Source organism: Drosophila eugracilis, unplaced genomic scaffold (genome assembly GCF_018153835.1).
Source record: "Drosophila eugracilis isolate 14026-0451.02 unplaced genomic scaffold, ASM1815383v1 contig_47, whole genome shotgun sequence".
Classification (NCBI taxonomy): Eukaryota; Metazoa; Arthropoda; class Insecta; order Diptera; family Drosophilidae; genus Drosophila; species Drosophila eugracilis.
The window spans coordinates 856,875-882,599 of record NW_024573338.1 but is presented as its reverse complement, the minus strand read 5'-3'; the positions used below and the strand labels follow the sequence as shown (position 1 = coordinate 882,599).

The 25,725-nt window shown below is 36.3% G+C and overlaps 2 protein-coding genes and 10 non-coding genes across 13 annotated transcripts; all 12 read left to right on the top strand.

Moving 5' to 3' along the window:
* The first annotated feature begins 1,605 nt into the window (after positions 1-1,605).
* Positions 1,606-22,758, top strand: LOC108109695 (AN1-type zinc finger protein 6). Of its 2 annotated transcripts, XM_017218325.2 has the most exons (5): positions 1,606-2,250; positions 14,990-15,448; positions 15,517-15,675; positions 20,892-21,084; positions 21,157-22,758. In XM_017218325.2, exons 2-5 carry the CDS (start codon positions 15,350-15,352, stop codon positions 21,303-21,305), a joined length of 600 nt encoding a protein of 199 aa, XP_017073814.1. In that variant the 5' UTR covers positions 1,606-2,250; positions 14,990-15,349; the 3' UTR covers positions 21,306-22,758. The 2 variants fall into 2 exon arrangements, with proteins under 2 accessions (XP_017073814.1, XP_017073805.1); XM_017218316.2 differs by lacking the exons at positions 1,606-2,250; positions 14,990-15,448; positions 15,517-15,675 and adding an exon at positions 20,054-20,398.
* On the top strand, positions 14,829-14,908 carry LOC121530302. The gene has a single exon (XR_005993895.1). It is a non-coding gene; the product is annotated as a small nucleolar RNA Me18S-Gm1358 (small nucleolar RNA).
* LOC108109689 lies at positions 15,691-20,082 on the top strand. Its single transcript, XM_041819189.1, has 3 exons — positions 15,691-18,496; positions 18,819-19,136; positions 19,235-20,082. The coding sequence occupies exons 2-3, from the start codon at positions 18,899-18,901 to the stop codon at positions 20,080-20,082; spliced, it is 1,086 nt and encodes a 361-aa protein (XP_041675123.1). The 5' UTR covers positions 15,691-18,496; positions 18,819-18,898.
* LOC121530300 lies at positions 15,864-15,941 on the top strand. Its single transcript, XR_005993893.1, has one exon. It is a non-coding gene; the product is annotated as a small nucleolar RNA Me18S-Gm1358 (small nucleolar RNA).
* LOC121530305 lies at positions 16,166-16,244 on the top strand. The gene has a single exon (XR_005993898.1). It is a non-coding gene; the product is annotated as a small nucleolar RNA Me18S-Gm1358 (small nucleolar RNA).
* Positions 16,431-16,508, top strand: LOC121530307. The gene has a single exon (XR_005993900.1). It is a non-coding gene; the product is annotated as a small nucleolar RNA Me18S-Gm1358 (small nucleolar RNA).
* LOC121530303 lies at positions 16,698-16,776 on the top strand. The gene has a single exon (XR_005993896.1). It is a non-coding gene; the product is annotated as a small nucleolar RNA Me18S-Gm1358 (small nucleolar RNA).
* LOC121530308 lies at positions 16,963-17,040 on the top strand. The gene has a single exon (XR_005993901.1). It is a non-coding gene; the product is annotated as a small nucleolar RNA Me18S-Gm1358 (small nucleolar RNA).
* LOC121530298 lies at positions 17,255-17,333 on the top strand. Its single transcript, XR_005993891.1, has one exon. It is a non-coding gene; the product is annotated as a small nucleolar RNA Me18S-Gm1358 (small nucleolar RNA).
* LOC121530299 lies at positions 17,520-17,598 on the top strand. The gene has a single exon (XR_005993892.1). It is a non-coding gene; the product is annotated as a small nucleolar RNA Me18S-Gm1358 (small nucleolar RNA).
* Positions 17,785-17,863, top strand: LOC121530301. The gene has a single exon (XR_005993894.1). It is a non-coding gene; the product is annotated as a small nucleolar RNA Me18S-Gm1358 (small nucleolar RNA).
* On the top strand, positions 18,084-18,162 carry LOC121530306. Its single transcript, XR_005993899.1, has one exon. It is a non-coding gene; the product is annotated as a small nucleolar RNA Me18S-Gm1358 (small nucleolar RNA).
* Positions 22,759-25,725: the final 2,967 nt, after the last annotated feature.

Here is a 25,725-nt window from a genome sequence, read left to right as displayed (position 1 = left end):
CTGCCTTTTCAAGTTGCTTTTGCATTTGCTTTACGAGTGATCGCAGAAAAATAACATTTAGATCTACTGAATTTCTAGTCGAAGAAATGGTACCCTGTAATATTTTTAAGTTTTTATAGAAATCATAGTATATAAAAATAAATAATTTCATAGTTAGATGTTTTAATCCAGATTACGGTGTTCTAAATAGGAGGTATTCTTTTTAAGTATTGTAAAATTAAAAGCGGCAATACTTTACTCCTGAACGAACTATTCAACACTAAACAATCGCAAAGTGACATATCATATGATTAACTTGTTTCACAAAAAGTACAAACACTAAATTAAACAACAAATGTTTTTGCAAGTATTTATTAAATTTGGCCAAAGTGAACCTCAAAACGGATATTCTCGAGGTAAGGGTGATGGAAAAACCAAATTGCAGGCCTGTTAGACTGCGGGGGAAACTCACCACGAACAGCGGACAGCCATTTCACAATATGGCACTGTTATTAAAAAGATTACAATTGGGGAAGACAAAGCAATTGGCAATCGCTGGTGATTTCAACATTAATACTTTTGTTCGCCCGTTTGGTGAACGCATAGAAATTGATATTAAAAAGATTTTTTAAAAAGTGCGCAGTTTGCATTGATGACGCAGCAGCAGCGCAGTTTGGCTCTCTATCGCTGTTAACTACGCTGTTGCTCTCTTTTTAGGCTGGCGAACAATATGGCGTCGACAAAATTGTGTCGTCGCCCAATTTAAAGTCATACGAAAACCATAAAGATTATTAAAAGCGCATTTGAAGGTTTTTCTGAAATGCTAAGTAAGCATAAATAGTCATGATTTTTGTGGCAGGGACTTTGATTTTAATTGCTCTCTCTGTCGCTGCATTGGTCTTTTGTCTATTCTCCTTTCCATTATCCCCTTCTCCGTCTTATTGTGTGTGCACTTTGCACTGTTTTTTCGTTGTTTTGTTAACGGAGCGCTGTTATGTTAACATGGTCGTGGTGTTTTTTCGTTGGAAATACGCATTTTCGACCATCTTTGCTCAGTTCACATTTAATTTATTTCCTACTTGGCTTCTCTCCGTTGACTGGCGATTTCTTTTTAGCCTGTCATCCTCACCCCTCTTATCCACTTTCTCACCACACCAGCAATCGTCGCTCTCTCTGAGTTAACATAGTTCGATTGGATTAGAGAGGTGTGTGTGAGTATGGGTTTGGTCGTGTCACGATTACGGTTTAATTGTTATCAAGATTACCACAAAATATATGAATAAAAATTAAAAAAAAGGTGTGCACTGCCTAAAATTTTTTAAAGAATATTCAATAATATACTTAAAAATATTTAAACAATAATATAGGAATTATATGCTATAAGAGTTGATATGTAAGTGAAATAAAACTTTGGTTGATCTAGAGTCTAGACCTAGTTATAGAAGTAAATTACAAATTTCAAATGTCTTAAAGCTCCGATTTTTGTATTTTCTGTATTAATAATACAGTAATAATATGTATAAAGCCGTAACATTAAATTCACCTCTCACGCTGCTGCCGCTAGATTCCCACCTACAGCGCGCTGTTCACTCACCACTCGCTAGCTGCTAGCGCTGCGACGTCCGCTCATTTCAGTTCGAGTGCTTGGAGACTTCACTTCGCGTTTGGAGGATCAGATCCACGTTGGTTTTTGGCTTCAATTACCCACAACTGTCATCGTCAGTCAGCTCAGCGACTTGCTAACTAAGCTAAATAACAAAAAATAATCTTAATAAAACCGCGCTCCCCTCCTCTCTCTCGGTCGTGTTTGTGCGCTCCGCGATTAAAATAAAGCAAGAAAAGAAATTGAAAAGCACAAGGAAAACTAGCAGAGTTTTCCTCTCGCAGCTGAGAAAAACCGCAGGACGCAGCTCAGCAGCGTCGTCGTGTGCGTTGTGCCCAAGAAAGAAAAAATCTTGAAAAAAAGAAATCCTGTAATTTCGCAGAAAAACCGTAAAGCGCCACATTAAACGAGATAAAAAAAACAACTGCTTCGTGCACCATTTTGTGATATATTATTTGCCCTCCTCCTACTTCTTCTTCAACGATCCCTGTGCAATTCTCTGTAAAAAGATAAATTTAAAATAATTACTAGCAACCAATTGAATTTCTGCGAGACCAACATATAACACACACACATATAAATTTCCAACAACTGTGATCCGAACAAAGCTCTAAGTTTTTGTTTCAAGCCTGTGTAATTTCCAGCCCGAAAAACGAATTGGAAAAAAAGTAAGTGAATTTAAACGAGAAAGAAAATTATAAATTATTTCGTTTTCCTCTTCGATGGCCTACGTTGCTAACTCACCACTAGTCGATTCCCCACGCTCTCTCTCTCTTCACCACAGTCACCAATACACACGGCTATGCCTACGTCACATGTGCGTGTGTATGTGTGTTTGTGAGTTTAGTCGACTAGCGTTGCCATGTCGCGCGGAATACGAAAAAAGAGGAACAAATAAATAAATAGCAGTTATAAGAAATGGTTAAAAAGTAAATGTAAGAAGGAAAGAATAGTAAAGGAATTAGGGAGTAGCTAGGAAAAATGGAGTTTAAAGTTAAAAACTTTAAAATATAGAATAGAATCAAGGACAAAGAATGAAAAAAATTACTTGGCTAATTATCATTTAAGAATGCAGTTAATTAATATCAGTTTGATAGTGAAGAGAAAGGGAAGAAAAAACAGCTTAATTCTTTGTTCCTTAATCTCAATTTCATTCAGTGCAGCTGTCCAACTTTTTTCTTGGCTTCTTTGCCAACAAAATATTACGTTTTGCCAAAAACCAAAGACCCAAAATCAACCACAAATTGTAGACTTTGAAACGAAGGACGTTTCTGCTGATAAGTGGAAAATAAATGACTGATAGCTCAAGTACAAACACGCACCGAAAAATATGTACTTATACATACATACCCTTAGGCTATCTCCAAATTTAAATAACATTTTCCGCATTATCGCACTGACTGAAGAAATGTCTTTATCTGCACACTCCACTCCTCAAACTTGTATTTAATTTGTCTCTTTTTTTTTTTTCGCCTGCAGTGCGTGACTGGAATTTTTGCTCAGTCACTTATTTTTCTCGTATGACTCATAGACCCGTATAAATATATATATAGCCTATGGCGAATTCGAATTATCTATGGATTAGGGATTACAGATTCTTATCAGCAGCAAAATGCATAGGGGTTTACTTTGGGTGCATTGACAACCCTGATTTTAGGATGGCGGCCCAGCTGACTTTGTCTTTGTTTTTTTTTTTCTATTTGTTTTTTTCAATTTTTCTTGGTGAGTCATTTGCTGTTTTTCTTTGCAAACTCCAGCTCACCTTGTAACAATTATAAAAAGCACATATTTGCCTGTGTGTTTGCTGTATTTATTTTTTTCTTCTGTGTTTGTTTTTCCTTTTGCATCCCACACACGTGTCGCGTCTTTTTACTCTGTGTGTGCTTTGGACTTTACATAAAGACCGATTTTTTTGTTTTTTATTTTTTTCGTTATCACCTAGGGGCACGTTTTCTGGCATATGCACATTTTGATTGCCCACTATCAAGCACTTTTTTAGTGCCTGAATTAAATGACGACTTTCTTGAAATTTCTGCGGACTATTTCGCCATTTTCAGTCGAAATTTTGTGAAGAGAGATAACAGTCGAAAAATGGAAACGTATAAAGCGCTAATTATTTGTGATTGGCTCGGTAAACAAACATGTTTTCGAGTGAATCAGAAAGCCAAAGCCAAATAGTCGATGATATGGAGTAGGAAACACTTGAATACATTTTAGCTGATCTGCTTTCAAGGTGGATTTCTCTAAAATTAAGACAGCCAAAGCTAAATTATACACTTGAAATCAAAAATTAAATCAATTTGTTCATTTTTCTCTGGAAAATATAATAATAAAAACTTATTTTTCTACAAAGCTAGCAAATTTGATAAGAAATAACCAATTTATTTGATATTTCCTGATTAATCGCCTTTTTACTTATCAACATTAATGATTCATGGAACGATATTGTTTGTCACGAATGTTTGAGAACTTTCCCGATCATGATGAGTGACTAATTGTGTTGTTGGCAAAAATGGCTTTAAATTCTTGGCAAGTCGCAAAACAACAACACGTGTCGTTGTCTCGCTAATATCTAAAATTATATAAAAAAAAATTTTATTTTCTAGCGAAAACACACACAAATGCAAAGCGTTCAAACAAGTTTTTGACGTTCAAAAAAAAAAACGAAAAAAAATGTTTTGATGACGGGTGAAAATAAAATTGACTTAATATATACACAAAAACAAACAAATAGCCACACACACGCATTTATCTTGTGTATATGTATATGAAAGCTATCATCTCCCCGCCTCCTGACTTTTATTTTCCCCCCAACTTTGTATTCTTCCTCTACTTTGGCTAAATGCTTTTATATAAACACTAAAAATTGATAAGCGAACGAGACGTCGGACGCGTGAATGGCCGCGGCCTCATTTTTTTTTCGTTCATTTGCTTGTTGTTTATAGGTCGCGTGTAAATGGATGCCGCACACCCGTCCGTCCTCTCCTCCCCCAAAGCCTTAAAAAATTAAACCCGATGCCAACCATCCACCCACCATATGGCCAGACGATCGAGAACATCGGATAGGATCGTACATCGTACATCGTACATTTTCGGGCCTTTTTCATTATCTTTTGTTGCCGTTTTCGAAATGTTTTGAGCAGAGCGCTATTTTTAGTACTCTAATCCCCTATACTTGATCTTCTTTTTGTCGGCTGTCATTGGTTTCTCTCTTGTTTTTTCACTCGTTTTAAGTTATGCAATTTTTTTTGTTGTTGTTTGTCGCTCCATTCTGAAATACAGTTGAGGTCAAAATGGTAGGAAAGTTATGGAAAGAAAAAGTAAAAAACAGGATTTTTCTTCATAAAAATTAAAGGATAACTAAACTAAATAAAGATAACTACTTTTTATTACTAGTATTATTTTGAAATCAACTTAAGCTCCTATTATCTTGAACTCTATTGTGTTTGTGCGTTGGGGATAGACTGTACTGAACGTCGACATCGATCTCAATACAATCCCATTGAAAATGGGTATTAAGTTATGCACATATATCGGTGCTTTTATTTATTTATTTTTTTTTTGGGAACACAATTACTGCGATAAAATGCGGGCATAGAAGGTTTCAATGTAAATTAATTTCGTGTCTGCATAAATTGGCTTTCTTCATCAATCAACCTATACATGTGTGCAGTTTATTCCCAGAATTTTCTTTATCTAATACGAAAGAGATTTTTGGGTATAAATAAATAAATTCGTATATGTTGATTGTTTATTGTCTGGCAGGAAAACAAAACGGAAATAGCTGAAAAAAAAAAATAGAATAGGTAGTATATTTAGGTCAAATAATAAATTGTCTGTATTTTATTTTTTCGCATTTTTATGATTGTGAGAGTGCAAGTCCTTGAGCCAGAAGGTCCTTGTCAACGAAATTGGGCCTTGATTGTTACCAACTGTTCGACTTTAATGCAATTTTAATTTCCTGGCTCTGTTTGTGTGTATACTTATGAGGAAACCACAAAAACGAATAAACATGAAATCATATAATACGTAAAAAATCGAGCCACAAAGCGAAGAGATATAAAAGCCACCAACAAAAGCAACAAAAACAACAACAGCAACTGGCTCACCTTGTGGTCAAGAGCTAAAAATTTTCTTTCTTCCCAACATCGATTTTCCCATCGTCGACGTCGTCGTCTAACCTTTCTTTTTGCCGCCTCCCCACTATTGTTATCTATTCGACGCTAGTTTGTTTTTCCTTTATTTTTCAATTTTCTCCAATTTGTTGTACAGGTTTTTGTAGTTGTTGTTTTTTGTTTGTGGGAATCGATTTAGGCGCTCGATTGGCTTTAGTTTGTGAACCTGCCCACCCTCCTTCCGCCCACAAATTAAAGTTGTTGTGCCTGCAAAAAAAAAAACCAAGAAAATAAGGAGAAAAGCTCTTCGTCGCCAGCGAATTTAAATCGGCATTGCTGCTAGCTTTTGTTGTTGTAGTTGTTGGATTTTCCTTTATTTTCCTTGGGTTTTTCCTTTATTTTCTCAATGCCTGTGGCGCGCATATTCACCACATCTGGCAACCATGACAACCGTTAAACTCACTCCCCCACAAAAAGCAAAAAAGGAAGAAAAAAAACCGTTAGCCAGACAAAATGAAAAGCGAAACTTTTGGCCCAGCCTTTTCTTTTGTGCGCTTCCTTGCAGCTGATGATGGCGATGACGATGGCGATGGCGATGGCTGCCTCGCCCTGTTCGCTGGACTTGTTCTTTGTCTCGCGGCTTGGTGTCTCTTCAGTTCATTGGCTCTTCTTTTACCAGAAGAAAATGAGAAGAAAAGAAGCGAATTTGTAATGCATAAATCAATAAAATCAACGATGCTCGCGCTGGCTGAGCTTGCTGCAGCTGGGTTCAAATGTAAGCGCGCGCCACCGCCCAAATATCAAGTCATCATCTCATCTTGGCTCTGACTCAGCCTCAGCCTTCATCTCATCTGGTCTGGCTGGCGAATAATACCCTCAGTTTCCCTGACAAAGTTCAAGCGCCAACGGCAAAGTTCAATAGCACAAAATGGCAGTTGCAAAAGTATATTTCTCGTATTACAGTCGAACTTCCCTAAAGGCAAACAAAGAGAAATGCTTTATGGAGGTTTTGGATTAGCACAACATTAAGTATAGAAACTTAAATGGATGTTAAATTTCCTTAATTTTATATTCTTATAATAAAACCATTTTAAAGGCACTTTAAAGTTCAAGTTAACGATGGTCGACTGTTTTTTCATCTGGCTTAAATCCATCCCATAACTCAAGGCTTCCGCATCTGTCATTGTTTTCGTTTTCGCATTTTCCGTCAGTCTGTCTGTCTATCAGTCTGTCAGTCAGTCATTTAAATGACCAAAGTCTACTCTACACTCACTCGAGAGTTGATTTTCAAAGCTCAACGAAGATATTATAAAGAGTCTTTGAACGGCCTTCGGTTTTCTACACACATACATATATAGCCAAAGCAACAGCCAAAGCCAGATCTTAGGTTAGAGACATCGACTGAGAAAGAGAGATACTTCTTCTTTGTCTCGAAAATATATATCTTACCTTCCTTTTTCATTTTTCTGTTTGTTTTGTTTGTTTTGCTCCTTTGTGCACTTACTTTTTGTGAATTCTATAAAACTGGTTTCTTTTCGGCGATGTGGTTTTGTTGTTGTTGTTGTTGCTACGTTGTGCGGATTGTTAAATCGCGGCCATAACACCGCAGCTACGAACTTCTCCTCTCCATTCCATACCGCTGGAGCAGTTCGCACACAGTGTTGCCTGCTTCAGTGATTTGATTAGCCCATAAAGGCAGCGACGACGTTGAGGTACAGTGAACAACGCTCTGGGAGTTCAGGTTTTGTTTACTAATTTACTTATTTGTTTCGTCATTTATTCTCACTGCTTGCACAATAGCCGCACTGTTTTACCCCTGAGTTTTTGCTTTTTGCCCACATTTTCCATTTTCCACACTCTAATGTTAAATTGAGTTGACCCGCTTAAGTGTGACAAAAGGATGAACATTATTTTATATTCTATATATTATAGGTTCAGGAAAATCTACAAGAAAAGCCTTTTCTATAAATACTTTTAAAGCCCAACCCACATAATCCACTGTAATTCTTCTGATTTTATTGCAGCAATATCACTTTGCCAATTAGTTCCGCTTCACACGTTGGATAATATTCAGTACTTGGCTGGATTTGTTGCTGTACTACCTCTACTTCTCCTCTTTCGTCTTTCTTTTCACGGTTTCTTCTGGCTCCCCTGCAGCGTTGCCCCATATGATGATCTTCATCATCGTGGTGGTTGGTTGCTTTGCTTTGGGTCGGTCTCTTGGGTTTGTCAACTCTCCTTCTCTACCCATCAACTCCTCCTCCTTTTTTTTTTGTGACTCTACCCTATTCCAGGGAAGGCAATCTCCAGCCAAGAGAGCAGGCTACTCATGTGGACGTGTCGCTCTTCTGAAGCGTTTCATATTTCATTTTCCCATGCGATTTTCATTAATCTTCCAAGTGTGTAAAAAGGCAACTGAAAAAACCACTTTATAACAATTTAGGGATTACTAGGGGGTACAGGGAAAGAAAAATCTATGATCTATTTAAAATTTATTTTTATAACATAAAGAATATGTTTTTTAATCTAACATTTAATATTATAGCCGTGATTTGAATTACATTTATTACTCAATATTTTTCGATCTACGCTTAAGTTGTTTTTCTCTGTGTAGTTGGCCATTGTAACTGCACACCTTGCCATTTGTTTTCCTTTTCCCGTCCTTTATTTGTTGCTTTTGTTGACCTGTAGCAGGCAGCGAAGAAGGAAGACGAGTGAGAAGAAATAGTAGGAGCAGCAGGAAAGAGAGCAAAAGTTGTGGTGACTTTCGCTGCACGAAGAGCGGAGTTTTGCACACTTCAACGACAGGCTCCCCTTTATCACTCTCTCTCCCCTTCTACGCCTTTTATCTTTTCTCCATCCATTCTTCCTTTCCGGCCAACGCCTGCTCCTTTTATTTCTTTTATTTTATGGCCTTTGGCTGCCGCTGCACACTTACTTGCACATAATTCATAAAAAATGGCTCAAGTGAATTATTGGCGCTCGTAAATTCTTATAAATGAATTTTTTTTTTAAATATATGGTCAGCAGTAGGCAGCAGGCAGCATTACGAAAAACGGGTTCGTTCTGGTTAAATGCAATTCTGGTGTATATAGCAAAAAGTACTCATGTTAATTAATTACATTGGCTGAAGTGAAAATTATTTCAATCAATGTCCCCAGCTCAGACGACAATAAAAGATAAATCGATGTCTGGCCAAGGTCAGTTAGTCCAGCTAACAGAGGTTAAATATAAATATTCAAAAGTTAAAGTCATAGTGACTTATCTAAAAAGTATTCTTTCTATCCAGAGGCTTTCATAGTTTTTTGTACTTAGAAAATAAAATAAAACGATAACCTAACCTCTTAATGAGTAATAAAATCGATGTGGTAGACCTTTACTTGAAAACACATGTTTGTTCCCTAGAAAACTAAAATAAGTCGTCACGTACTTGTTATTTGAACGTAAAATGTGCACTTGGAAAATTAATTCGAAATACGTCAATTAATCAATGAGTAATGCATCGAAACTTTTTTGCCCTTCGATTCGTCAAACGGAAAACTAATGACTTTGTCATCGCTTTACTTTCATTGTTGACTTTTTCGGAAGGAGAAGAAGAGCTGCTCGATAGGTAAATACTTGCAGCCTTTTCGATTACGATTACCGCTGCCGCCGCCGCCGCTGTTGGTCTGCATTTAAAATGTGACAATCTGTTTATTGCTGCCATTTGCTTCGTTTCTTGTGTATATTTGTGTGTTTTCTCGTCTCCATCCTGCTTAATGGCCGCCATTGTTGTTGACTTCTGTGGTTCGTTCTCCGGTCCTCTCTGCTTCTTCTTTGTCTGGGTCCAAAAGAACCCGGGTTCAAGGTGAAATCAGTTCAAGTCCGCAGGGCAGCCTGTCGTCTGTTGATGATTGTTTGTATCCTGCCACGCAGGCGATCAGTCTACAGTGAAGCTACCTTAAGGTAAACTTAATAAAATCATAAATTAAAAACTGTAGAACCGACTTATGACCATTCAAGTGATGCTATTAAGTCAAATCTCATTAGTAATAATATTATAACTATTACAATGTGATCAGGTTCTGTTTTTAATCTTCTAGGCCATTTAAGATTCCTATTGTTAGTTCCAGCTGTAGAAGTCAGACTGTATTATATGGATTTACCCAGTTTTAACCCTCCAATGGCTCTCATCCCCTTTTACCTTTGTCTTTTCCCGTCTTTTAAACATACAAATCAATAGAGGTTTCTGCTTCCCAGCAACCCTCAGTTTTTGAACTTGTACTCACTTCCCAGGCATGTGCATGTTGAGTTTTTTGACCTATCGCACAACATCAGGCTGTGGCAACATTTTGTTGTTCCCCGAGCTGTGTAATTTTGAACAGGTGTTTCCCAGCGTTTCATTTTTGTATTTTTTTTATTTTTTTTTTTTTTTCAGTTGTGGTTTTGTTTGCCGAACATATACTATGCTACGTTAATCCTAAGCTGGCCCTGCCCAGCTATGTATGTCTGGGTTTAGCCTTTCGATGCATTTATTTTTCATATATTTTGTAGGGGCGTTTTGTTCGGAGTCTTTAATAATTTTCGCAACAAAATCGCCGGAAACGTGAAATCTTGAAGTGATCATTTATTATGGCAAAAATAACAACACATTCCACTCCTTTTCGGTCTGAAGTCCGAGAGTTCTGGCTGGCAGCCTGAAATGTAGTCGTCATATCGTTTTTTTTCCTCCGTTCATAGATTGTAATTTATTTTGATTAATGATGGGCGGGAACGGCTCACGCTCTCTTCTTGGCCTCCTATTTCTTGCCATCTTCTTTTCTCGGTTCCGTTAGTTTTATATTTTGTTTAATATATTTGCCTTCAACTCTAATTTTAAACCAACTCCATTGACATGCTATATCTTTGTGTATCCATGGAATATCTACAAAATTGATTGATTGTTTTAAACATTTTAAAGTGTTTCGTATAGAAACATCTTAATATAACCTTTTTAAAAATATAGAGAAGTAAAGTAAGGTGATTTTTTTCGCCTTATAAATCGATCTGAGATCTTCGAAAGGCTAGGAAAGTTCAAAGCTTATCAAAAATATCTTAAAAATATCTTAAATCTTAATATATGGAAAAAAAGGCATTTAAAATGCATATTAAATATAGAACGTAGATGTTTAACTCTTATCTAAGATTGCATAACTTAAATATGGAAATATTGAACCTTATAATTAAAGGTTATAAAACTGTTAGTTACAATAATATTTATCAAGAATGTTGCTTTAAGATTTAATACAAGGGTGTGTAAACCGGGTATTATATATAAACCAGATATTAAATAAAGTATAAATAAGTGAAAAAAACAACCAAGCGATGAGGTCTGGTTCAGTTTATGGAGTGAATGTAGAGGGTTAAGACTTTGAGTTCAGATGCCTGACCGGAAGCTCCGCGCATTCTTGCGACTTTTGAGCTTAAGCTTAAGCCCCAGAGCTCAATTCGCTTCTAAATTGAGCCGAGCAGCCATCTTGACTTGGCTCTCTCTCTCTCGCTCATTCTCTCTCTGTCTCTTCTCTTCTCTTTTCCTCTTTCAATTTCTGTGCCTCCTTTTGCGCACATTTTAATAAAGTTTAATAATTCAATGGGTGATGTTGTCTCTTTGTTGCATTTCATCAGCATATGTTTGTTGCTGTTGTTCTTGTTGTTGCTATTGCTCCTTTATCTTTATCGTTGTTGTCTGGTCCGCTTTTACGCGCTCATTAATATGCAAATGTGAGTCAGAAGAGCGCGGCGGGTTGTGTTTGTTGTGGTTGTTCCTGGAGTTTCTCCTCGCCCCACTCTTTCTTTTTACCTTTTATGCTGCCCATCATCATTATCATCATGATGTCCGTTTCTCGAGCCTTTCCTGTTGTAAAATTCAGTATTTGAATGCAGGTCAACAGCACATTAACCTGTGTATGTGTGTTTGTACGAGAGTGTGTTGGTGTGTGTAATTTGTTTACTGCCGTCCGCTTTTTATCACAGTTTTCATATCAGTAAGTAGTGGCGGAAAGTGATTGGTAGTCGACCTATCGATACCCCTCCTCGAAATCAGAAACCGAAAAGCCCGAAATCGATTCGTTTCGTTCACGTTCAAGTCGCATGATAAGTAGGGCAATACACTGAGAGAAATTAAATCAGAAACTTAACGTAAAATAAAACATATGATAATAGTAAACATTAATGACACCATAATTTATAATCTAGTTTGATTATATTCGTTGTATATAAAATGAATCCAATATCATTTTGAACAGTACCAAACCAGATAAGTTTGTTGCTTAATAAATATGCATAATACCGAGGAATTTCATTTTAAGCCGTTTCCCCTCACCTCCCTCGGTTTCTATTCTGTTATCGCCCCAGACTTGCATAATAATGCCTTTTTGCAATGGCAACCACGCGCCAATTTTTGCTTTCTTGCTAATTGTTTTGCACTTAGCACTTGCATTTATTTTCTTAGTTTTTTTTTATACTATTCTTTCTTATTTTTTTTACTTATGCAATTCAGTTGAATGCGCATTTTTCTCTCTTCAGTGAAAAATAAAGGGAAAGAGAGAGAGAGAGAGAAAGAGAGCAACAAACAATGACGTCACGCGCTTGAGTGATGTCGTCATAAAGTTCGTCCGAAAGAATCATATGATTTCCTATTTGCTTTAATGGCCAACACTTTAACACACGAAAACAGAAAAACACACGCTCGCCAGATAACAAAACGAATTCGCTTAAAAATAGCAGAGGTCGTTGGTTGGGCAGGGCGAGGGGTTTGGTAAGTGGGGGGTAGGGGAAGAAGTGGGAAGGCATACAAAACAAAATAAATAAACTCAATACATATGAATAGCTTTTATTCTTGTTAAAAAAAAAAACAAAAATAAAACTTTGGCACAGCAGCCGCGCGTGCTTGTTGACGTATGTACATACCATACATACGTAACCACACTACATACTCAGGTGCACTGAGAAAAAGTACTGTATGTGATTCTCGATTATCAAGATTAATATTTATCAATTATAATAGATTGAAAAGAACGTTAATTGAATAAATACCTAATAGTTATAGTTGGTTGTTTAAACAAATAAATGTAAAGTGGCTTTACTTGTTTTTTTACTCTTATTATATTTTTTCTGTGTAATTTATAGACAGACAGAGAGGAGAGATCATACATCTATCCCCGTTTCGCCTGCCAATTTGTTGTGTGGGGAATTTTTTCTTTTATTGTTGACATTTTCATTAGTCCACCTTCTACATAAGTGCATGTGTGTGTAAGTGTGGGTAAGAGAGAGGATTCGAGACGGACAGCTGTTTTGGCTTTGCAATTAAATGACAACAGCAGGAAATCAAACCAACATTCATACAAATACACTTGAACATTGCACTTTGTTTGCTTTGCGCTCTACACTGCAACAATAAATCAAAGTAAATTTTTTCAAGCACAAGCACAATTTGCGTAGAAATAAAGACGAAGACAACAACAAATTTTATTTATGGCTGCGCCCATCACACAAAAACAACACACCCATACAAATATCCATTCGATTGTATGTACAAAAACCTATGTAAATGCAATGCCAATGTAAACATATGTCACCTTTTTGCTCCCCGTGCTCCATCAAACTAAAACTCACCACGGCAAATGTTGCTCTCTTGAAAATAACAAAAAACTCCCCATGCTACGTTGTAAATGTAAAAGTTGCTTAGGCCATATTTTGTTTGTATGTTATATGCGCACATCTCTAAATACTGCCCATGTATTGGGTAAAAAAGGTTCGTTTGTATTGGCCACAGTTGTGCAATGTTTTTTTGTTGTGTGTGGAGGGAACCCCCCGTAATTTAAGCCATTTATTAGTTTGTAATTTATGGCACAGCAAAGCAAAGCAAAGCCTAGCTTTCTCACCACTAAGGTCAAATTTTGTATAACAGAATCTCGCTCTCTTTATTGCACACAGACTGACAGACACATACATACACATACTCGTTGTTACACTCACGCACTGAGAGCTTCGTGTGCCCATTTTGATTCTTGCCCCAAGCTCCAAACGTCGCATTGAAAATAACAGTAAATGTTATTGTGCTTGTGCTCAATTCTGCTGTCTTCTCTTTCGCCCTTTTCCTTACCCTCTCTCTATGTGTTATTCTTTCTCTTTCCTTCTTTGTTGGCCATGTAACTGATGGTACAATCTCCACCTCTCCTTCTTGCTTTTGTTGTTGGTGGATGGCTTTTACCATTACGTTTTGGTTTTGCTTTTACACAGGGAGAAATAAAGAACATAAAATTTTAATTGGTATGGAGTTTTAGTACTTTAATGTTTTTAAAATGTTAATATATATTTTTTTTAAATCACTACCAAACAAATTAAAATCTAAAACCAGTTATAATAATTTATTCGGCTTGTATTTCACAATATAATATAAAAAGTTTAAGGATCATTCTAAAGCAGACTCTGAACTTTGTTTTGGGAAGATTTATCCTTCAGTGTACGAGTATGTCTCGGATTTCGCCCATAACTCTCTCTCACTCCGTTTGTGATGGATGTGCAGCTCGGCACGTCGACTTTTCGACTTTGAGAAAGTAAACTGATCGCGATAAATCGATACTCGCCAGGTATTTTCTGTTTAATCGATCGACATAAACAATTGGATACTCGGGGAATATATGGCAGCAGTTGAAACCGTTAGGTGTGACTGTTTTATATTCATTAAACATAAAACCAAACTCGTTTAGTTTACTACCTCTTACTACGGCTTGCGTTCTCAGCTTGTTGGCCAAAACGAGTTTAGGCCTGACTTTGTTCCCTCTCTCGCAAATGTATAATATAGTATAGTTTCTATATATCAATGTGTATGTGTGCGATATGCTTGACAGCCTTGAAGAGAGCAAGCGGATAAATAAAAAAAAAAACAACATAGTTTTTACTTGTCATGTTGCTCAACATTTTTTATGCATTCACACACCAGCATATTTTGTAGATGTAATTGTGGGCTTGTTTATTGAACGTGTTGCAATGCAATTTAGTGCAACACAGTTGCAGATAATCAATATCAAACTACATAATCCGTTTTAATTGCCTTTATAATTTGTTTAAAATTGAAAGTAAATTAAATACAAATAGGAAAAATCAGATCAGTTTTCCTATGATGATATTTCCATGCACCACTCTGAAGCTTTAACAAAGCATCGTGCAGATTATGGATTTCTGAACATTGAAAAATAAACATTATTTATTATTTGATTAATTTTTGTACAAGATAAATTTACTAACTCTGACCCTATCTTTCATTTTACAGCTCGTACTCCGAATTATTTGCGGCAGTCACGAAGTAAGACACAAGCGCAGCCTAATAATTGGACGAACTGATTAAACAACAGTTAAAACAAGCACCGCAAAATATATATAAAAAAAAATAAAAACAACGGCGGATCAACAGTTGCGAATCGCAAGTTGCAAGTTGCTAGTAGTTGCACGTTGCCAATTTGAAATTGCACGCTTCCACGACTGAGAGCAGGAAGGAAAGGAGTTGCTGCCGCAGCAGGAAGCAGACGAAACTTCGCTGGGCGAAAGTAAAAGCAGCTAGGCAAATCAAACAAATCAAACAAATAAATAAACCAACCAACCGCACACACACACAAAGGCGCTCTAGCCAGCCATGGAACGTGAATCTAACCCAATGCAACCCATGTGCCGCTCCGGTTGCGGCTTCTATGGTAATCCAGCCACAGATGGTCTCTGCTCCGTATGCTATAAGGTAAGTTCTTTCGGTTATATCTTAATAAAATCATATACTAATTCTTTGTTTTCTGAATTTTCCCACAGGACTCGCTTAGAAAAAAGCAACAGCCACCTGTGAGCAGCACACCTGTCTCCGTTCCAAGCCCACAACCTAGCCCCACATACAGTCCGGCCATCGCAATCACCAACACCGCACAGCCCACAGTCACCAGTTTACAACAGCCACACAGCGATGTCAAAGAGGTGAGCAGAGTTACGGAGATGGATTTAGGATTGCTTTAAGGGTTTACTTTAAAGGAATCATGATTAGATGCTATAAACCGAAATACGGTTTAGTAATCTTTCATAGATTTAAATGTATTAACTACTTATGTATATTTATAAGTATTATTAAGTTGAAACTGAAAAATGAAGAAGATTTATATTTGATATTTTTCAAATGATGATACTTCCATGCACCACTCTGATGCTAGAAATAGCATTGTGCAGATTATGGATTTCTGATACTGGAAAAATATCATACCTTATGAGAGTGATTTCATATATCGCTTTAAAGAAATCTTGTTAGAATGCAAATTTCTTAAACTAATATCTTGTTATTGTTCGTAGAACTTTGATATAGATTTCCACATCCAATTTTATCAACTTTCTTTAAAGTGAAAACTGGAATCGTAGATCATAATCAGGTGTGGTTAGAGTTTTGTATAATTATGATAAAGCAGATTGATGATAATTTTTCAAATGATGATACTTCCATGCACCACTCTTAAGCTAGAAATAGCATAGTGCAGATTATGGATTTCTGAAAAATGAAAAATATCCTTTGAAATAAATGATGTGAATGTCTTTCCAAGCATCACTTTAAAAGAAACTTGTTAGAATGAACATTTTATAAATAAGGATCTAGTTTACTTCCAATTCTATCAACTTTCTTTAAAGTGAGAACTGGAATTTTAAATCATTATCAAATTTGAGGATATTATAAAACTTTTTGATAATTTTTCAAATGATGATACTTCCATGCACCACTCTTAAGCTTTTATTAGCATTGTGCAGATTATGGATTTCTGATATTGGAAAAATAGCATACCTTATGAGAGTGGTTCCATATATCACTTTAAAAGAATCTTGTTAGAATGTGAATTCTTTAAATAAATTTCTTGTTGTTCGTAGAACTTTATCAATTTTAACATCCAATTCTATCAACTTTCTTCAAAGTGAAAACTGGAAACTTAAATCATAGTCAGGTATTAAAATAAAAATTAAAATAAAAATGATGATACTTCCATGCATCACTCTTAAGCTAGAAATAGCATAGTGCAGATTATGGATTTCTGAAAAAAGAAAAATATCCTTTGAAATAAATGATGTGAATGTCTTTCCAAGCATCACTTTAAAAGAAACTTGTTAGAATGAACATTTTATAAATAAGGATCTAGTTTACTTCCAATTCTATCAACTTTCTTTAAAGTGAGAACTGGAATTTTAAATCATTATCAAATTTGAGGATATTATAAAACTTTTTGATAATTTTTCAAATGATGATACTTCCATGCACCACTCTTAAGCTTTTATTAGCATTGTGCAGATTATGGATTTCTGATACTGGAAAAATATCTTACCTTATGAGAGTGGTTCCATATATCACTTTAAATGAATCTTGTTAGAATGTGAATTCTTTAAATAAATTTCTTATTGTTCGCAGAACTTTGATATCAATTTTAACATCCAATTCTATCAACTTTCTTCGAAGTGAAAACTGGAACCTTAGGTCATAGTCAGGTATTGAAATATATGATAAAATTATGAAACTTATTGATAATTTTTCAAATGATGATACTTCCATGCACCACTCTTAAGCTAGAAATAGCATAGTGCAGATTATGGATTTCTGAAAAATGAAAAATATCCTTTGAAATAAATGATGTGAATGTCTTTCCAAGCATCACTTTAATAGAAACTTGTTAGAATGAACATTTTATAAATAAGGATCTAGTTTACTTCCAATTCTATCAACTTTCTTTAAAGTGAGAACTGGAATTATAAATAATTATCAGATTTGAGGATATTATAAAACTTTTTGATAATTTTTCAAATGATGATACTTCCATGCACCACTCTTAAGCTAGAAATAGCACAGTGCAGATTATGGATTTCTGAAATGAAATATATCCTATCCTTTATGGTGATAGTGGTTTCTCGTATGACTTTAAAGGAATCTTGTTTAAATAAACTTTGATTTAGATTTTTACATCCATTTCACTCAACTTCCTTTAAAGTGAAAACAGGAATCGTTAATCATAATCAGGTGTCAGGATACTGCATAGTTATAAGAAAGCATATTAATGAAAATTTTTCAAGTGATGATACTTCCATGCACCACTCTTAAGCTAGAAATGGCATAGTGCAGATTATGGATTTCTGATATATGAAAAATATTCTATCTAATGTGATATGAGAGTGGTTCTAGATATCGCTTTAAAGGAATTTTGATTGAATTCTAAAATATTTTATAATTAAGGATCTTACGGTAGAACTTTGATTTAGATTTTTACATACAATTCTGTCAACTTTCTTTAAAGTGAAAACTGGAATCGTAGATCATAATCAGAGTTTAGGGTAATATATATTTTAAAGCATATTGATATTAACTTTTCAAATGATGATACTTCCATGCACCACTCTGAAGCTTTTATTAGCACTATGCAGATTATGGATTTCTGATAAATGAAAATCAACCAATATTCAATATGTGAATGAACGAAATTAGAAAACAAAAGAAAGCATAGTAGGCCTGTCAGTTTGAGCCTATTTTAGTGAGCGTTTTTGTTCAGTCAGTGATAAATTCTTTTGATTTTCGGTCATAAATTCAGTGTAATCTTAAGTGAAATTGTTGAATCAACTTGTTGTGTGTTCAAAAAAAAGATACGGGGAATCCAAGAAGCTTGTTTACCCATTTCGAATTAGTTTAGTGTGATCTCTGTGTGATTTGTGAGTGGTGTTAATAAGTGTGTGGTACGTTGATGTGTCTGCCACAGACGACGCTGTAGAAGCTGTAAGTAAGGTAAAGTGCCCACAGTCCCTGTTCCCCAGAGACCATCCCAAGGAGCTGGCGCATCTCCGATTCAGAAAGTGCGTGGCACTAAGCCGAAAGGAGTTACAGTTTAAAAGGGGTTCCATAGATTGTTTAGGAAAGATAAAGTTTTTTTTTTTGATTTTAATGCAACTATAAATCTTGAAGCGCTCATTGTTATTGTAAAACTTAAGTTTAGGGGGTCTTCCGAAACTAACCCTCTCTAAACCTCCTATGGAACCCTGAATCCCCTACAACTCTCCTTTCGGTTTAGTGTCACACTCATCTGTCAATTCTGTTCGACTTCTGTTAGATATTTCCTTTTGTTCGGACTCAAAATTCTCAGTGATTTTGGCCCGTACTTCAAAATTATAGTCTTTCCAAACCTTCGAGATGGTCGTTCCCTTTGCTAATTCGCCACAAAAGAAAGCGGGTCGCGTTGCTCCCAAAAGCACTCCAGTGACTGGTCCATTGAATGATGAGCGGAAACGGCCGACATCCCTCAGGCTAAGGCGTGCCACAGCCGGTGCTTTAGCCAGTCTAAGTGCACCGCTTGCTGGTTCAGTGGGTCTTGGCCTGGTTACTGGGACGGACAGGGATGGGTTCCCGCAAAACATTGCGGCATCAAAGGGTACTGATTGCTCATACTGGGTCTACCGGCGTCGTCCTGACGCACTAACATCGTTTCCCACCTACACATCTCTCCTTCACTTTGATGCCATGCTGCAGCACAAGCGACAACAGCCCCCCCGACTCGTCCTTACCGCAGGGCGGGAGCCGCAGCAGCCGCCGCCTCCGCCGCAACCGCTTCTGCCGCCGCTAACTTTGCTGCCAAGGTGCCTGGTGCCCCGGTCGTCGGAGCGGTCTTGCACTTCGGAACCAACAGCAACATAGCCCTTCAGTCGCTGCCCAGGAAAAGCTCGCTGGCTAGCCGGAAAGTCGGAGGAGGCAAGACTGCAGATCCCAGTATCAAACGCCGTGTCAAGTTCTCGGCCAATGTACACACATTTCCATCGGTGACCAGCGCCAAGAAGTCCACCCGGATTGGTGAGCTGCAGCTGAAGAAGAAGGTCAAGAAGCTGAAGCGGAATCGATCTCGTCGGGAGGGCGGAAGTGGTGAAACGGCAAGCGAACTTCTTAACTCAAGTGGTATTGCCACAAGTAGTAACCAGGACATTTACAAACACGGAACCATCGTTGATGTGGAATCCGTTAAATCAGCAGCAGCGGCGCCACGCGTTCTTCGCCTGAACGTTGTGGGGAAATCCTCGCCAGCAACTGGTAAATCAGCCCTAGCAACTGCTCTTCTTCGCAGGGCCAAGAGAACAGCTGCCGAGGAGAAGGCGGCCAAGGAATCTGGATCTGGTGAGAGCAGAAGAAAAGGAAAGGCAAAGACGAAGACGGGCATCAAGACTGGTAGTGCCAGCACAAAGACTCTACCTGGATCAAGCTCACGTTTGGTGGAAAACGGTGCGGGATTAGCAGGACGCAAGAAGCCGGTGTCGACAATCACCGGTATTCAGCGTAGTAGGGTAGGGCAGGCACAGAATGGGCGGCGAGGCAATGGAAAAGTCTGATGGAGGCGATCAGAATGAGAGTCCCAGCGAGAAGAAGCAGACGCATCAGGAAACAAATCATCAGATGCAGTGTGAGAAACGTCGCCGGAGTATGTCACCTGATGGAGGCGATGCAGTAGGCGGGGCAATGGCAATGGAAAAGTCTGATGGTGGCGATCAGAATGAGAGTCCCAGCGAGAAGGAGCAGACGCATCAGGAAACAAATCATCAGATGCAGTGTGAGAAACGTCGCCGGAGTATGTCACCTGATGGAGGCGATGCAGTAGACGGGGCAAAGTCCGCAGAGGGGGCCTCAGAAGGCGGAGCCAAGAAGCGGGTAAACATTCACCACACCCCACACATCATCATCATCATCAGCTTCAGCGCATCGGCAATCTTGTTTGCCCTCACAAAATAGATTCTCACTCAGCCGATTCGATAGGAATTCTTGGCAACAGCATTTGCCCAGATGATGAGGCAGCTCTGAACAGCGGCGAGAAAGACACCACACAGCGGACACTTGAACATTTTGATGAAACAGTCGAAATTGTTTGGTCTAATAAAAAAGGAAATAATATACTTAAGAAAAGATCTTCAAGGCTTTTTGAATGCACTTCGAGGAGGAGGATGAGAATGTATAGCTTTTGGGTTTTAATTAGAAACATAAATATAAAGAAAAACTCTTTAAAAAGAGAATTAGTTAGTGTTATAGACTATAGACCTTAGATTTCTAAAAGCTCAAACTTAACCTTAGCATATCTGTTGATGCTGTCATGTATTTTTGTCATGTGATTGAAATTTCGATTTGTTTTTCTTCCATTTCCTTGTAGAAAATCACCGAAGAAGCCGCCGCTGCTGCCAAAGTCAACAGCGAAGCCATCACATCGGCGACTGGTCCAAACACTTCCACACAAGCAGCCGCCTCTGCCAACGAGGAGGATGACAAGGACAAGGAAGACGATAAGGATGCCAAAAAGAAGAAGAACCGATGTGGCGAGTGCCGCAAGAAGGTTGGACTGACCGGTAAGTAGAGTTTGTAGATATTCATTGTTAAGTTAAAAATTAAAACTAACAACTTTTTTTTATTTTATTTAGGTTTCCAGTGTCGCTGCGGCGGTCTGTACTGCGCCGTGCACCGTTATTCTGATAAACATAACTGCACATTCGATTACAGAGAGCACGGTGCACAGGAAATCCGACGCAACAATCCGGTTGTCGTTGGCGAGAAGATTCAAAAGATTTGAATTTCGATATTGTGCCAGTAACAGTAACAGTAGCCGTAGAATGATAATAACCAACTACACATAATAAGAGTATATATATATATTATATGCTGCTGCGCTATAACAACAAACAAATCAACAACAAAACTGAGCAGAAAGCATAAACACACACCACACACACACCATACACCAATTATACACACACAAAAACACAGAAAGTAATACTATAAAGATCGATATAAACTGTAATTGTAATGTAATTATAATGTAAACAGCGAAAGAAAAGCGAAAGCAACAATAGTACAGAGAAACGATAACCAAATACCCCGCAAAAAATGCAGCAACAACAACAACAACTGGAACAACAATTTCGATGCTCAACAACAAGAAAAGCAACGTTAAGCTACGCCTAGCAACAACGTCCAGCAGCAACCTGTAGCAGCAGCAGCAGCAGCCGCCAACAATACAACATGCAACATGCAACAGCAAGCAGCGTTCAGCAGTTAACACCTTTGATAGTACATCTTGAACCAGACGCGTAACAGCGTTAGTAGCAAGTGCAACAATAACAATCATCGCAGCAGCAGCAGTAGCAGCAGCAACAGCAACAACAACATGAACAACAACAACAATCAGCACTGGTCGCCTGCTGAGCTGGGCCGGAAAAACCGTTTTGAAGAAAAACCAACACTAACGTTGAAATATTTTGTTATTCCAAATACAATTTGCAAATTGTTTGTATTTAGCTAAAAACACATACATACACACACACACACACACATGCCACAACATTTACAACGACAAAAAAAGCACACAACAAACAACAACAAACCCTTGTTTCATGTTATAATCATACAACGCAACAACCTTTAAGTAAGACGATGTGTGTCATTTGTTTTTGTAATTTGTTGGAGTGTATTAAATAATAATAATAAAAAAAAAAAAAGAAAGAAAATGTTAAGTAAATTCAAAATGCAAATAATAAGAGGAAATTTTAAGAAACAAATTTAACAAGCCCAAAATTCACAACAACAACCACAACAAAAGCAAACCAATCAACCAGCTCTTTCTCAATTCTTAATTATCAGCTACTAAATGAAAAGAAACAAAAAACAAAGTATATATTAATTAATTATGTATATGTATTAAAAGAGAAAAAAAGCAAAGAAAAAATATGCAAAATTAAGCGTAAAAAAACAAAGCCCTCACCACAAAAAAAAAATGTAAAAAAAGAACCTGAAGAAAAGAAACCAAGAATAACGCAGTTGTGTAGAAGCTCCTTAAGAAAGAAAAAGTTTGCTAAAAATCGAAATCTTAAAAATCACGACCACGCCAGACATGAGCGATAGAGAGAGAGAGAGTATAGCTGTAGAGAGAGAGAGAAGGAGAGCGAGCGCGTTTAGTGTAAAGCAACTTGGAGCCTAACAACTCCCTATACATAGAAATCTAAATATAATTATAATTAATTAGTGAATCAAAGCAGGCGAATGCAGTGCAAGCGGCGTTTTTTTCTTCGTTTTACTTTTTGCCCCCCCAAACCTGTCCTCCCTGTCAGCCATCCCTCTACCCCCCCACTCTAACATTAAATTGAATTGATTTTAATTTTCTGATTTTCGATGAATTATATATATATATATACTTGCATAATATTAACTATATCTACATCTATATATGGTAGGATATGTAAAATCGTGTGACTCGCTCATACACGTATATAGTTTTTCTTTTGGGTAAATGCACATTAAGGCGACAAAACAAAATGATTAAAACAAAAACCAGCTAACAAAAAAAAACAACATATTCTATCTATATATATATATAGTGGTTACAAAGAAAATTCAGCAAATGGCAAACTAAAAAAAAAAAGAAAAATGCAAAAAATACAATAAATATATATGGTTCGTCTTTAGATTTTTATTGCTTTAAGCGTTATTTAGTTTTTCTTTGTTTATATTAAAAAAAACACACACACACACATGCGTACACAACCTATCTTTTTAATTTTTGCTTTCTTCATTCTGTAGTACATAATTTACAAGAAATTTTTATTCAAATTAATTAATTACACCTATGCAAAATAAATTTAAAGCTAGAAATAAATTGTGTTGTTAACCCTACAAAAAAGCGAAAAAAAAAATACAAAAAATGAACAAAAAAAAATCAAAACAAACATTTTGTAAGTAAAAACTAAAACAAAAACAAAACTTACCAATAACAAAGAGGAAATACTGCAATAAATTTTGATTCTACAATTTAAAAAACAAAAAATTCCCACTTGACCAAAACCAATCCAATATCTCAAATTTTGGCACACAGAACTGATGAAAAGAGGAATCGTTTTCGCAGCAGGAGCAGCTAAGTAAAAGCCAACACCAAACTCGCCTTTAACCAAACGCCTTTCTCAAGCTCAGATCAAGTCCAGCTATTGGTGTTTCCTAGCTATCAGTTAGCTATATATCTATATTGATCTGTGGAATCTCGGGGGTCAAAGAGGGTCTAAAGTTTAAGCCTTAGCTTAAGAGACCCTTTTTGTGCTTAGGAGATTTTGTTTCTGGACAAGATTAGAGAGCTAGCCCATCCAACAGCAATAGAGAAGTGCTTAGTAGTCGTCACAGAACCTTTGAACTGTACAAAATCAGAGATGGAAAATGCAAACCTAGTAACGAACTTCAATATAATTTTAAATGAAAGACGAAAGACCTATAAAAAACAAAATGTACAGAGACAGAGTTAAAGAAAATGGGAAAACCTCGGAGGAATGTGTGTGTGAGAGAAAAGTAAAAACTGCAATTAACAAGAACAGCTAAATGTCATTTTAATTTTAATTTTACTCCCCCGCAAAACCCACAAAAAGTAAAGGCAACACTTTAATGCATACGTATATATCATAATTTAATTCATTAAAAACAAAAAACAAAAAAAAACTATAAAATTAATTAGTAAAATTGTATACATACACGAGAGAACACACAAAAATGGATTTTAAGATTATAAACGAACAAGTTTAAGGAGCAGAGTTTGAAAACATTTTTAAAACTGATGATTTACTAACTTAAAATGAAGGAAAAACGAGAAAAAAAATACAGTTCGAATTGATTTCAAAAACTATATATATATTTTTCTAAATATATATATATATAAATATATTTTTTGCATAGTTGTAGTTTTTATTTACAATAATTTACAATGCTTTAGTGTGCTTTTAGTTGAAATTGTGTTTATTATTATATATTCTATTTAACGAAACGAGTAAAGTGAAAAGGCAAATAATAATTATAATTAAGCGTAATAAAACTTATTATTATTATGATTAACCAACGTTTATTCTAGTAGTTCTTTATTATATTACCATAATTATTATTATTATTATTTTGTTGTGTGCACCTCTTAGTCACTTTTGCGCTTATAAGCTAATCAAACGACACGCAAACAATCACTCCAATATCAAGATCCCCTCCCCCTCAATATGCCCCTTTTGACCCTTCCGCCTCAACTCTAACTCTTTGTGTTTAAAAAAATCTTTTGCAATTGCTAGCCGAATTTGATGTTTGTTTGACTTTTGACTCTTTGATTTTGGATATATATATATATATAGTATATAGTATATATGGAAGTGTTTTTGGAGACGACGACGAGAAACAAAAATTAGTTGACCTAAGCGTATGAATGAGATTTAATGAACTTGAACTATGAATGCATCCAATATCTAAAACCTTAACGCGTATATATATAAATATTGTACTAATGTGTAATTTGTAATTAAAACAAAACAAAAAAAAACAAACAAACAAGCGTCTGCAGCCAGATGGAGGGAGTAAACAGTGAACATATATTTAACACAGAAACGGTAAAGCTAGAAAATCTAAATAGAAATAGATATATATATATACATACGATATATATATATATATGTATACCTAAACATGAGCCTCAGATCCGGGCATATATAAGAGCAACAACTATTTTAATTAAACTTAAAACCATAAACAAATACAATAAAATAGAAGTTAAAAAAAAAAGGAAAAGAGCAACCATAACAAATATTAACTTCAAAATTTATATAGCTAAAAACTGGATAAAACAACAACAAAACAACAAAAAAATGTTCAATAAAAGGCGATAATATAATTTTTAAAAAAACAAATTGCATGTTTTATTTTTTGAGATTTTATTTGGATATAAAAAAAATATATATTTTAAATCATATATTCCTTTGCACATTTTTGAAAAACCATTCGGAACCCAACAGCCAAGCCAAGGTGCTAAGTAGTTTAGGGACAAAGAAAAGGGGCATAAAATATGGGTTACACTGAAAGAAAACAAAGGCCAATTAAGAATAGAAAAAATGCGGCTCTGGGATGTGTTTCATAACAAATGGTTCGTTCGCTCTTCATGCAATAGTTATTAACCTAACTAAAGTCACAGCAAGTGTTCAAAAGTA

Bases quoted from the DNA above. Each gene is read 5' to 3' on its own strand.
- LOC108109695 (XM_017218316.2), top strand. From the start codon at position 20,054: ATGGGCGGCGAGGCAATGGAAAAGTCTGATGGAGGCGATCAGAATGAG. The intron at 20,399-20,891 runs GTAAACATTCAC...ATTTCCTTGTAG, and splicing joins AAGGCGGAGCCAAGAAGCGG to AAAATCACCGAAGAAGCCGC. The intron at 21,085-21,156 runs GTAAGTAGAGTT...TATTTTATTTAG, and splicing joins CAAGAAGGTTGGACTGACCG to GTTTCCAGTGTCGCTGCGGC.
- LOC108109689 (XM_041819189.1), top strand. From the start codon at position 18,899: ATGGTCGTTCCCTTTGCTAATTCGCCACAAAAGAAAGCGGGTCGCGTT. The intron at 19,137-19,234 runs GTACTGATTGCT...GCCATGCTGCAG, and splicing joins AAACATTGCGGCATCAAAGG to CACAAGCGACAACAGCCCCC.